Raw genomic sequence first — 12,777 nt, forward strand, 5'->3', positions numbered from 1 at the left:
TCTCTTTAAGTCCCCCCCTTGTGAAATTGCCCAGTCTGCTCAGAATGGTCAGCATTTTCAGGTCCTCTACATCTTGGCATCTCTGCACTGTCCTCGCAGCCAGGGAGGGACTGGAAAAGAGTATGGCGGCACTTTCTATCATGAAAAATTAATCATAAAAGCTTCTTAACAGTGTTCCAGCAGTATTTTAAGATCAAAACTCGGCTAAACATCAGCAAACAAGATTAAAATGTCTTCTTGATGTTAGCTTGTTGCTACATGTAGCAGTGTACTTGCAGCTGGCGAATGAGCATATGTTGCAGCACTTTCTCCCGTTAAATATCACCAACAAAAGCTCAAGAATACAATGGGACATGTTCCTGCAGGAATATGATCCGAAATCATGTCTAGATTTAACAACATCAGCAAACAAGATTAACACCTTTTCCTAATGTTAGCTTGTTGCTACATGTAGCAGTGTACTTGCAGCTGGCGAACGAGCATGTGTTGTGGCCTTTTCTCCCATTAAATATCACCAACAAAAGCTGAAAAATACAAGCGGTCATGTTCCAGCAGGAATATGATCTGAAATCAGGGAGAATTTAACTACATCAACAAACAAGATAACATGCTTCCCTGATGTTAGCTTGTTGCTACAAGTAGCAGTGTACTTGCAGCTGGTGAATGAGCATGTGTTGCGGCACTTTCTCAGGTTAAATATCACCAACAAAAGCTCAAAAATACAAGCGGACATGTTCCTGCGGGAATATGATCTGAAATCAGGGAGAAATTAACAACATAAGTAAACAAGATAACATGCTTCCCTGATGTTAGCACGTAGCTACATGTAGCAGTGAACTTGCAACCAGGGAATGACTCTGCATTATGGCAATTTCTACCGTCAAAAATCACCTATAAAAGCTTCTATACACAATCAGACATGTTCCAACATGAATATGATCCAAAAACTGAGAAAAAATGAACAACATCAGCAAACAAGATTTCATGTTTCTCTCATGTTTCTTCTGTGGCAAACAGAAGAAACGAGCGTACGTTTACATATTCATATCTATAGGCCTAAGCCCCACATAGGTCCATAGACACCCAATATTTGTTTTATGGCGCAGATCAAGGTCAATTTCATCAATCTGATGGTAGTATTGATCATCTGCTTAAAAAATACAGTAATATGTCCTGTTGTGACAAAAAGAAAGATTTCAAGTGGGATTCGGGGGGTTCTCCCCCGAGAAAATTTTGAAACATCACATGGCGAAATCCTATTTTCATGCAATTTCATACAGAAATAGATAATAGATCATAGACAAGTGCATTACATTAGCATTCCTCATCATGTTCTTGTGTAGTACGACACCTATTAGAACTACTCTCTTCTTATTGCCTTGTTTTTTTCTTATAGAAATTCAGCAGACTCATCAAACAAAAAGTCTTTTTATCATAAGTGTGTTATAGTTATTCAGGCAGGGCACATGGTTTCATAACACAGTTAAATGTAAATTTGTCTGCAATTTGCTTACCTTGGTACAATTCTCACCAGCAATGTATCGATGACAGGCGACTTTGACACTATTTACTTCAGTGTTTGCCCTACCATTTTATTAGGGGGGCACCCCGCCCTGCCCCCCCTTGAAGGTCAAGTTAATTTTATTTAATTTTATTTTCTATATAGTGCCAGATCACAAAGAAGTCACTTAAGGTAACCTTTCCTATAGAACAGGTCTATACCTTGTCTTTTTATTAAACAAACTAAATAGCCTTACGTTATTTATCTTATTTACAGACTGCGTGTCATTTCTGTCTCTACATGGTCGCGCATTTACAATCCTCCCCTGCTCTTTGTATCGCGCACGGCGGAGTTTGGCCCCGTTGGGCGCACGCACAGACGTGCCCGCACACACACACACACACACACACACACACACAAGTGAACACACTAAAGGGCGTGAAAAAATAAATAAAAAAGGACTCGGCGGTGGAGTGAGAACGGGCGTGAGAAGGTGATACCGTCTACCGGACTGAACACACGGTAACGCCGGTCTGAGCTGACGGTGAGGAGCTAATAAGAGCTAACTGCTAACAGACAGAAGCTAACTGCTATGAGACTGTAGTTAACTGTTTACAGACAGAAGCTAACTGCTAAGATAGAAGCTAGCTCTAATAGACACAAGCTAAAGTTAACTGTTTACAGACAGAAACTAACTACTTACAGACAGAAGCTCTCAAAGCTCTCAATTTTTGCATTTCTTACGTCATTTTACCTGTCAGCGTTGTTTGAATTGATAGAGTCATCACTGAGGACTACCCAGAGGTGTGGGCGAAGAGGGTTTATCTATCTTGACGGTGAGGGCGACAGTGTACTGTCTAACTGGATGGAACTGAATCAAGCGCACCTTTCTTAGTCAGCCGTGGATTGGGGGATATGCAGCAATCTGATTGGCCGAAATCTTTTCGTTCCACCTACGCGCCTATATTCACCAGGTATCAACCTGAGTGACATCTTGCATAGACAAATACACTGAAACCGGCGAAATGCGCGATCGAGTGATATGCGTACTTTTAGAGCATCAAATCGTACCAGCGTACTTTGATGTCAAAATGCGTGCCTGGTACGCAAAATGCGTACAGGTTGGCAGGTCTGGTAGTGTGCATGAACATCCGACACTGACAGAAAATAAGGAAATAATGGGTGTCTTTGAATATATATATATTTTGCTAGGCTGCTAGCGTTCAGGTCCTCACATAGCACAGGTCACAGCTCACCCACTTTATTTCAATCATAGCAAAATCTTATTTCCACCACTTGTGTGTGAGTCGTCTGAGACACTCATTACTTGCTGAATTTCATTAATATCACAGACTTTAACCTTTACAGACTGAATCCTGTGACACATATACCCAAACACAATCCATACACACATGCCCACACTGCGGTTCATCATTATTACCTGTCCTGAGGCTGTAGAACCTATGTCATGCTGGAAAATAACTGTAGCTGCACATTTAGATTACATGTATGCTTGAGGTGGTGTATGTGTGTGTGTGTGTGTGTGTGTGTGTGTGTGTGTGAGTGAGAGTGTGTGAGAGCTACTGTGTGTCTGCAGTGAGTGGCTGGGTGCATGTGTTAGTGTTTGCTGCAGTACTAAAGGGCCTCTAGTAGAATATTAAATTCTTGGTGGGAGGCATATTGCAAAAAATATTTCAGGAGAAATGGAGATCAAATTATATCAGCTTGTGTAATGTCTGCTTGCTTAGGTGGGTGTTAAAATTTAATCCATACATCTTTTGCCTACACAGATATTTGTGTGCATCTCCACAATTACCACTGAACATCTGAGCGTGTGCACATGTGTGTGTCTCTAAGTTTGTGTGTGTGGGTGTGTGCCCTGCTGTTTGTGTGTGTCTCCAGTGCACCGGCTAACTTTTACTGCTCATGCCCCCAAGGTTAAAACGAGATTGACTGGTGATTGTAAAACCTCACACTCACTGGTAGGGACTTGAATGCTAGGTGGACATACGGACACACACACACACACACACACACACACACACACACACGTTTTTGTGATCGTATGCAGGCACCCACGTGAATAAAACAACCCACAGAGCCAAACTTATATTGCATTACAACTCAACTAGTTGAAAAGGGAGAACACATTGCAAAACACTTCTAAAGAGAAAGTATGCTTGAAGAAAAAAGTGTTGGCTTCCTTGTTGCCTCTTCTGCATTCTTTCCAGAAGTTATGCCTCAGAGTCCTATTAGTCTGCTGAAGAGAACGGTAATTGAATTTAAAATATCATTCAGGTGGAATGATAAATTGTTTGGCATCTGAAAAAGCTCAAGATGAACAGCCTTGGTTTCTGCAGAGTGAATAGTATCCTTTTGTGAAGAATATTCTGTCAGTGAAAGTTAAATGTAGAAATTTTCCAAAGAGAAGTAAAATAAACAACTACTGGCGCTGTCAAGGCCACGCAGGCATCTACTATATTCACTGAGTAAGAAGTATGAGCACAATTAGATAAAAAAAAAAAAAAAATAGAATTACCACCTCGCAGTTGGATGCCTCGGTGCACCACTCAAGTTGCACTTACAGTTTGTATTAACATCAATGAAAACATGGATGCCTTCAAAGTGGGTACCCAAGATCAGTGTCACCAATTCAGTATCTGACCAAATGTCTCCCCCTTTGTTTCTGAGATATGACATTGAGTAATGGCCAGAAATGTGTTTTTGCAGAACATTATGATGTCATGCCCAGTTCAGACCAATGATTCACAATGAGACTGTTTTAGAACGTTGCAGAGAGAAGTTGCAGCAGTGTGAACTGGCCGGTCTGAGCTCGTGTCAAGCCAGCTGATGCTGTCACCTGCAACCCCGCTGGTCAAATCGCCAGCTGCTGGTTTTCGAAAGTAAGGCTGGTCACCTGTTTGCACAGCCAATCGTCTTGTAGTGAAGTTGCTGGTCCAGTCAAAAAAATTCATCACTACTACAGATGCAGCTGTAGCCAGTATCTCACTCATTTATATTTTAAGAAGCTACAAATTATATTTAGCAACAAAATAAGCCTGAAAAGCTGCAAATCAGAACAGAAGTACAGAGAGTTGTTGCATAGTGATGATACACCGTCTCATCTAGTTGCGTTGCTGTGAACTGGCAGGTTTTTAGACCGTTGCAGAGTTGCTGTTTCAACTTGTCTTGGTGCAAATCTTTGGTCTAAACTGGGCTTCACAGTGAAGTTGACCTATGGCCTTTTCGATATAAGACGTCATCACTTCGGAATTTTATCCCATTAAACATTTATGTGAAATTTTGTCATAATTACATATGAATTGTTAAACATATTTTGTGTGTGACCTTGACCTTTGACCACCCAACACTAATCAGTCAAAGTGAATGTTTGTGTCAAAATGGAAGAAATTCACTCAAGGTGTACCTGAGATATTGCGCTCACAGGAACAAGATGGATGCAAGGTCACAGTGACCTTGACCTTTGACCACCATAATCTAATCAGTTCATCTTTGAGTCAAGGTGGATGTTCTTGCTAAATTTGAAAAAAAAATCCCTCAGGACATTCCTGAGTTATCGCATTCAAGAGAATGGTACAGACAGATGGACGGACAACCAGATAACATAACGCCTTCGGCTATGGCTATCACCAATGCAGAGGAACGAAAAGGGAAAAAAAAAAAGTATTTTGTCATTTCTTTTTCTGTCTGAAACATTCTTGCAATGTGGTTATATGGACTTGCATAGATTTGGAGTAACTGTGTGTGCCAGCTGTGATCCTCACATCTCCACATACCAGATTCTATCACATTCTATCACATAAACATGGGCATTACACACACACATACACACACCATTGTAATAGTTCCTGAGGCCACAGAAGCAGAGTCTTACTGGAGAATAACCGCAGCTACACTCTCACATACTGTTCATGCGAGGGAGGTGAGGTGTAAGTTTGTCACAGCTACAGTACCTGTGACCAGCTCTCTGATCTCCACATCCCCAGTCTTCCTCAGCAGACGGACCAAAGCAGGAATCCCCCCGCAGTTCTTCAGGGCCACTTTGTTCTCATCGTTGGCCTTGCCGTACACCAGGTTCCTCAGGGCTCCGCAGGCGCTGCGATGAACCTCGCTCATCCTGTGGTCCAGCAGGTCGACCAGCAGCTGGATGCCTCCCTGTCTGCGGATCTGAGGATCAAAGAAACCGTATCAATGAAACTTGTGCTTTTGGCTTAAATGAATTATATATAACAACAACATAAAAATCCATGGCAGGCTCACAGAGTACACATTCATGCACAAAGACTTCAAAAAATCTCCACCAGCAGAAAAATACTGGTGGTCAACAGTCTATGCAGGTAGCTACTTGAGTGTGTACAGTACGGGTGTTTGTGTGTGTGTGGCTAACGGTGTCCGTCAATCAGATTAACTACCCGGTGTGTACTAATTAAAGATGCTATGACACAGCTAATGACTGTGCTTTCACAGGAAGACACTTAATTACACTGATGAGAAAAGGAAAAGCTTGCTGTGACACCAGCTTTGTTTATAATCTAACAAAATATGACTGTATTTTCTGCCTGTTTTTGTCTGCTGCGCTGTCTGTCTCTCGTCCTGCTGCCGATTACAGCTGGACCAACCCGTTACTACTGACACTTTTAGTTTCTGCTAACTGAAAAGGAAAATAGGTCGGAGGCACGACTGCTACTTTAAATAGACAACTGAGGTTCAATTGCTTTATGTAACACTATTGGGATATTTTTAATGTGCACCAAGAAAAATGGTGCAAATGTGTGTGATCTGAATGCATGATGGTGATGGAGGATATAAAATCTAAACTTGAAAATGATGAGAGACTATTTCAGAGATCAGGAGTTTATTTTTAAGGCCAAAGAGGCATTTGTGGTCCCTCAACTACAAAACTTTAATAATAAAAAATAATAAATAATGCATGCACTAACGTTGCATCTTTTATTTCTATGCAATTTTTAGACGTTTTAGAATTCTTGGTCAAAAACCCTGTGACGTAGACATGGATATCATCAGTGCAGTCTCAAATGTGTTTGGGGGAGGAGAAGGACTTTGAATTGGATGCATTGTGGGACAGGAAGCCAATGGAGGTTTTGAAGGACAGGGGTGATGTGATTGTGGGGACGGGAATGGGTGAGCAGATGGGCAGCAGAGTTCTGATGACTATCCTGTCGTCCCTCTACATAAAATCATGACCTGCATACCATCATAATCAAGATCAAAATACATCGTCCAGCAGCATCAACATAATCAAAGCTTGACATGAACATAAAAATATGACCAGCATAACAGTACAATGTGAGTGTTTGTATCTGTTGAGTGAGGGGAAGCATGCAGGGTTTGAGGCACCTATAGAAGATGGTGGGTGCCGTCAGACAGGAGCGATTTCCCCTCTTTACCTCCTGACTGTTACACAGAACAGACAGGCTACCCTGTTGGACACCTGTTCTTTTGCTGCTTGTTTTCACTCTTTTAGCTGGTGCATTTTTGGATTTCATATTTAGACTGCCACGCCAACAGATGAGGGAAAGTGTTACAACTGATTCAATGTAAGATTTGTAGATGAGACTCATCAGACTTTGTGAATTTCCGTAGGCAGAAAACTTGTTGTTGACCTCTCCTACAAGCCATTCCAGTGTCAAATTCAAACGTTGTCATTGATGATTGAACCAGGCTATTTATAGCTGACGACAGATTCCACCTCGAGACCCTCAATAATGGTGCTCTGCGTGGGAGGAGGGTGGCGTCTGAAGTCAAGCCGCATGTCTTTTTTTTCAGACACTGAGTTGAAGGAACGAGTTTTTGCACCATTTTACAAAATAATCCACCACAGGGCCGTGACTTGATTCATCATCTGGAACTGTCTCATCTGCAAAGCTCAGGATATATCAGTTCTCAAACTAGGGTGGCTGTGGCTAAGAGGCAGAGCGGGTTGTCCATTAATCAGAAGATTGACGGTTTGATCCTAAGTAGAACCTGCAGATGAAGAAAGCTCCCCTAACATAACAAATATACAAATATAAAGAAATTGTGAGTTGAGAATAATGCTTAAGTCTCGTCACACATCTGAAAAACATAACTTTTAAACCTTTTATAGCATATTCTATCCTCTACTCCTTCAGGAACACCTCCAACGTTTTTAATGCTGATCCAGATAATATTATTCAGCAGGTAAAATTGCAGACCGTAAGATTTTACTATATAATTGTTAGATATAATCAAGGATTATGATACACTGTGGACTTAAAAGATTTCCTAAAAGGCTTCCATTAGCACAGGTAGTAAACTAGGAAGCCTGGTTCCAGACATCTGCATCTTAGATTTGTTCAGTGATTCAAACAGGAATGAGTGAAGCGAAACAAAACGGCAATGCACTGTGATTATCAGGCTCTAAAGTTAATGTTGCAGCCTGCAATTTCTGTGACTGTTTTTGCCAAATAGGTATAAAAGCAGATTTTGTGAACTTATTAAATAGTGGAGAAAGCCTCCTGTCTGGTATGACACCCCAGAAAGTTCAACAAGGTTGTCAAGAAAGGTGCCCACACCCTTAATGGCAGACTCACCACTCCATATGAATATTGATCTCCACCAGGTGTTAGTTTGGAGGGGATTGTGCATTTGTGCATATGTCAGTGTGTGTGCATGTGTGAGCGTGTATCTGTCTGTCTGCAGCTAATCCTGCAAACTACTGGACCAATCAGCCTAATATGTTGTGTGCACATCTATGATAATATCTTTAAAGACCTCTTGTGGTTGCAGTCACTCACAATTGTTAAACATTTTTTAGCCCCTTTTACACTGCCAGATTTTTGGCGAATGTTGGGCCGTTTTGCCAACAAGCTGCAAGCATTTAGATACACAAAGCCGGACTGGCGAGTTGATCCGAGGTGCCCAATTTTCCGCCGCATAGGGGTAAACTTATTGGTGGAACCTTTTTGGTTTAAAAAGAGCGAGGCGGCCTTCCGCCATGAGAGGGGCTGTTGATGACTTGTGGGAGGAGCTGTTGATGACGCCACATGTGCGACCCACTGGCGGTGGATAAACAGGAAACAGCTGATACAGCCGATTTTGTTTTTATACTGCCAATGCTGAAAAAAGACAGATTGGGCTTTCCTGCAAATTTGCACAATTCCTATTTAAAAAGGGCTATTGACTGTTTTATACCATCATGGACTGCTGACCACTCAATTTTCTTTTTCCTGTAGGTGAAATTTGAACTTCCTAGGATAGCAATGCCAAGACCTGCCCTACTCTGCCTTACCCTGCCGCTGATTGGCTTACCCTCACATTCTTACATCCATAGAAAAGTTTGGTCTAATTTTGAACTGGAAAATGTGCAGATTGATTCCCAATATCTTATGATCCATTAAGTAAGGTACAATACAAGATGAATGAAGCTATCTTGACTGTAAGGGAACCAGCAGGAACAATCCCATCGGGTGCAACAGCACCGCATTTCAGCTGACACCTACTTTTGTTCTGTCAGACCACACCACACCGGGAGCATTTCATAAGTGGAGCGTTTTGTTGCCATACAGGTATTTATTGATTTGATTATTTGTCCTTAATATTTGTGCCTCTATCCCTGAGCAGGCAGCTAAAATACTTCTTTTTCTGTTTTTGGCAAGGAGAGTTTATTTAATAGTATATTTCACAGACACAAAGGCAATTCAAGGCAGTTAACTGTGTTAATTGGTGTTTTTTCTCCTCTTTAGTCTGTAGGCTCCAACCTAATAAAGGTAATACCATTAAAAGTTAAGTTATGAATGACACGGATCCAATATTTGTGGTTACGATTTAGTAATTAAAAATAAACTCATCAGCATAATTACATTGTATCCTCTGAAACCCAAACTGTTGCACGTTAATACAAGTGCAAATACAAGAGTGGCCGTGATCAGGTCAGGCAGCTGTGTGCAGCTGGAATGCAGCCACCTGGTGGCTAAATCAACTGGATGCACTTCACTAATTTTCATATGTATGCAAGCATCTACTACACCCTCCTGTATCACTCTTCTACTATTCGGCTTGTTTTAAAGGTGTATGTCTGCCACTAAAAGAAGGCACAGATAAATCATATTTAGGGTATTTCAGCTAGTGGCCTCACTTTTCTGCACAGGGCAGCAGGAATTTCCCTACAATCTCCAAACTGCTCAGTACTCACCATTTCCTCTCTTAGTATTTTATAAGTATAGCTGTATTTGCTATGTAAATGCACACAAAGGCACAAAGAGAGAGAAACAAACAAGCCAATCAGTACAGATTTATGATTATACCCTGATTCTGTGAGACAAGACAAGGCAGTCAGGGCTGTTAGCCCAGTGGGGATCACGATGAGGGCACTCTGGTGTTACACATTATGCCTTCCCCCTACGGTGTTACACATAATGCTTTCCCACCACGGCACTACACATATTGCCTTCTCTCTGTGCTGGTGCTTTTTAAACCCTCCCACATTGCTTCTCCACTGCAGGGATCTTTACCGGCCTTAGGGGGCCGAAGAGCTTACAGCAAGCCGTGTTTAGTCCAATCGACAGGGGTGTAGTACTAATCACCAGAAACAGGCTGCTGTGATCACCAGGAGACTAATACGAACATGGATGGAGCAACTAGTGTGTGTGTGTGTGTGTGTGTGTGTGTGTGTTTGAGAAGGAGACAGAGAGAGAGTGAGAGCGAAAGCCTGTCTTTCACGCTCCCACTTTCATTGAATCTCTGGAGTACTGCAACAGGCAGAGTTACTCATCCAGATAACTCGGAAAAAGTTTTTCACAGTTAACTGCGTAATCAGGCTTCTTGAAACCCTCTTATTTTTCCGCATCTTCTCCCCCAGACCTGGGACATTAAGTACTAGAAAATAATTCTTAGTGTCTGTTTAATCGTGAAGCACCAGATGGGTAGAGTGTACCGCGCAGACATGTTGACAGGAACAGTAAAGTGCAATAAATAGGCTTCCAAGCCTTTTTCCTGTGATTATCCCTGGCACTCATTGTTCGTCTCCTGTGGAAAGCTCACACATCTGGCATGAGTAAAAGCCAGAAGAAAAAAAAACAAAAGGAAAATCAGAATGAGTGTTTACAAGTGCAATTTAACTTTGATTTATTCATCGTGAAAACATACAGATGATAAATGTGGGCCAGGTGGGAAGGGAGGATGAAAGGAGTGAAAGAAAGCATAAGAAAGTGACGGAGGGCAGGGAGAGGATGGAGGTGTTTGATGACACAGCAGGAGTTTATCGAGCAAAATGACTTTGCTTATCTATTCAATTAAAATGGATTAAGGGATGCAATGAATGGCAAACTAACCTTGCTCCATTGGCCACACAATTTCCTCAGCCTAAATCGCTGTCCCTCCCATGCCCTCCAGTCTTCACCTCTGCTCCTCTCCTCCCTCCTTCCTCCTGTACTGATCTCCCTCTCCTCTTTATGCTTGTGTCACAGTTAATCTGTTATTCCATAAAAGCCATAGCGCTATTACTTTGTATTGCCTCTGAGCTACCTACAAGGCTTGCCAATGCCTCTGCCCCTGTTCCTCTATTCCATGTAAAGAAGATTAGAAGCGCAGATTGATTTGTCTTTGTCTCCCGCTGTTCCGCGGCGGCCACGGCTATTGGTAACCCATAGCGACAGCATTGCCGTGGTAACAGTTAGCAGTGGTGACAGCTGGGATTGTGGGAATCAGAGGTGCTGCTGGCATAAAAGCTGGCAGCGGGACGCACGGGTGACACATACCTGAGTCGGTGGCACGTGAAGCCGAACAAAATGCGTCTGAGTCACCACATATGGAACGTCAGCACTAATCAGCAGCACGCCGGAGACAGTTTACCACTTGCATGTTGTGAGAGAGGACACAGAATGAAGATGTGTCACACCTTTCAACCTTTCATGCATGTGCACACTCAGGCAGGTCTGCGCACATGCAGGGGCTGTTGTTTTTACCTAACACTTAGCCTCAGGCTAACTGCATTTTGGAGCCTTTCAACCTTCGGCTAATTGAGTTCTTGGCCCTAGGCTAACATTTCCCTCTGGAGCCCTCTAAACTGGGCCAAATTTGGCATTAACCTATGGCTACCTAATATTGTTCTGAGGCAGGGGCACAGCTAATTGTGCAGTAGCATCAACAGTAAGAATTGCAACTGTGAAAATCTACTTTGACAAATACACGAGGGGATGCATTCTGTTGTTTGAAAAGTACAGCAACAGAGAAAACAAAAAACCACTTGTCTTCACAGCAGGGGACGGGGAAAGTATTTGATAATCCCAGTGTGTGAGTGTGCCTGTGTATGTGTTGGTGAGTGGGTGGGCCCCTGTAGTTTCATTATAACATTCAACCATTAATACAGATGCAACCAGTTTGGAAGGTTGTTTTTGACACCAGGGGCCAGATGCATAACTCTGTGTAGACTCATGACTGAAACTGTGTGTATGAACAAAGGGAGAAATATGCATTCTTTCTGTCAGATGTATAAAGCTGTGCATAGGCCCGATTCTGTTTTATAAATCGTGATCGTGTTCTCTAATTGTGCCAGAGCAGTCGTTATTACACATGGCTGTGGAAATATGTAGCATCTGGACCATTAATTCATCACGTTTTTGCAAAGCATGATCAAAATGTGATTCATTTATAGCTAGGGCTGTACCCGACTCAGAATTATGTCAGTCTAATCAGATTCGGTCATTCAATGATTCATTTTTTTTCCATATAAAGTTGTTTTTTTTTTTTAAGATTGTTTTTGGGCTTTTCTTGCCTTTAATGACAAGACAGCATGGAGTGCGGGACTGAGCCTTTGTACACAGGGTGCCTGTACCCTTCATATAAAGTTTTTAAAGGTTGAAAAGTGCTCAGCGGGACGTTCAGTGTAACAGCAGCATGCAAATAGGCTAACATAGTAAACAACGTAACAGTGTTAATGACGGATCTGAAATTAGGCAACAATATTTTTTGCAGACACTAGATTTCAAACAAAAGCCAGAGACTGTATCCTATTAACTGTCTATGAGCTGGAAACTCACCAGTACACCACCACTAGCAAAATGGAGCAGATAATGTTATCTCTGAGCCATATGGAAGGAAGTTGCTCCTCCTCTGTGTTGTTGCATCATGTCCACAACTGACTGTACCAAAGAGTAGTGTCAAAGCAAGAGCACTCAGTCTGCAGCAAAATCTGGGGACCAAAACGTCCCCAGACGTACACTGCACAGCACTCTGACTAGCAAGAAAAAAGGACTGCTAAACTTTAAGCAGTCTAA

The 12,777-nt window shown here is 42.1% G+C and overlaps 1 protein-coding gene across 3 annotated transcripts in view; it reads right to left on the reverse strand.

Annotated features, from left to right (window-relative positions):
* ctnnd2a (catenin (cadherin-associated protein), delta 2a) overlaps positions 1 to 12,777 on the reverse strand; it is a 363,304-nt gene that overhangs the window by 100,699 nt on the left and 249,828 nt on the right. For all 3 annotated transcript variants that reach the window (XM_049565221.1, XM_049565224.1, XM_049565223.1), the window contains one exon: positions 5,476 to 5,689. In XM_049565221.1, the coding sequence (XP_049421178.1) occupies positions 5,476 to 5,689 (214 nt within the window). The remainder of the gene's footprint in view (positions 1 to 5,475; positions 5,690 to 12,777) is intronic.

This window comes from Epinephelus fuscoguttatus, linkage group LG21, assembly GCF_011397635.1.
Source record: "Epinephelus fuscoguttatus linkage group LG21, E.fuscoguttatus.final_Chr_v1".
NCBI classification, from domain to species: Eukaryota; Metazoa; Chordata; class Actinopteri; order Perciformes; family Serranidae; genus Epinephelus; species Epinephelus fuscoguttatus.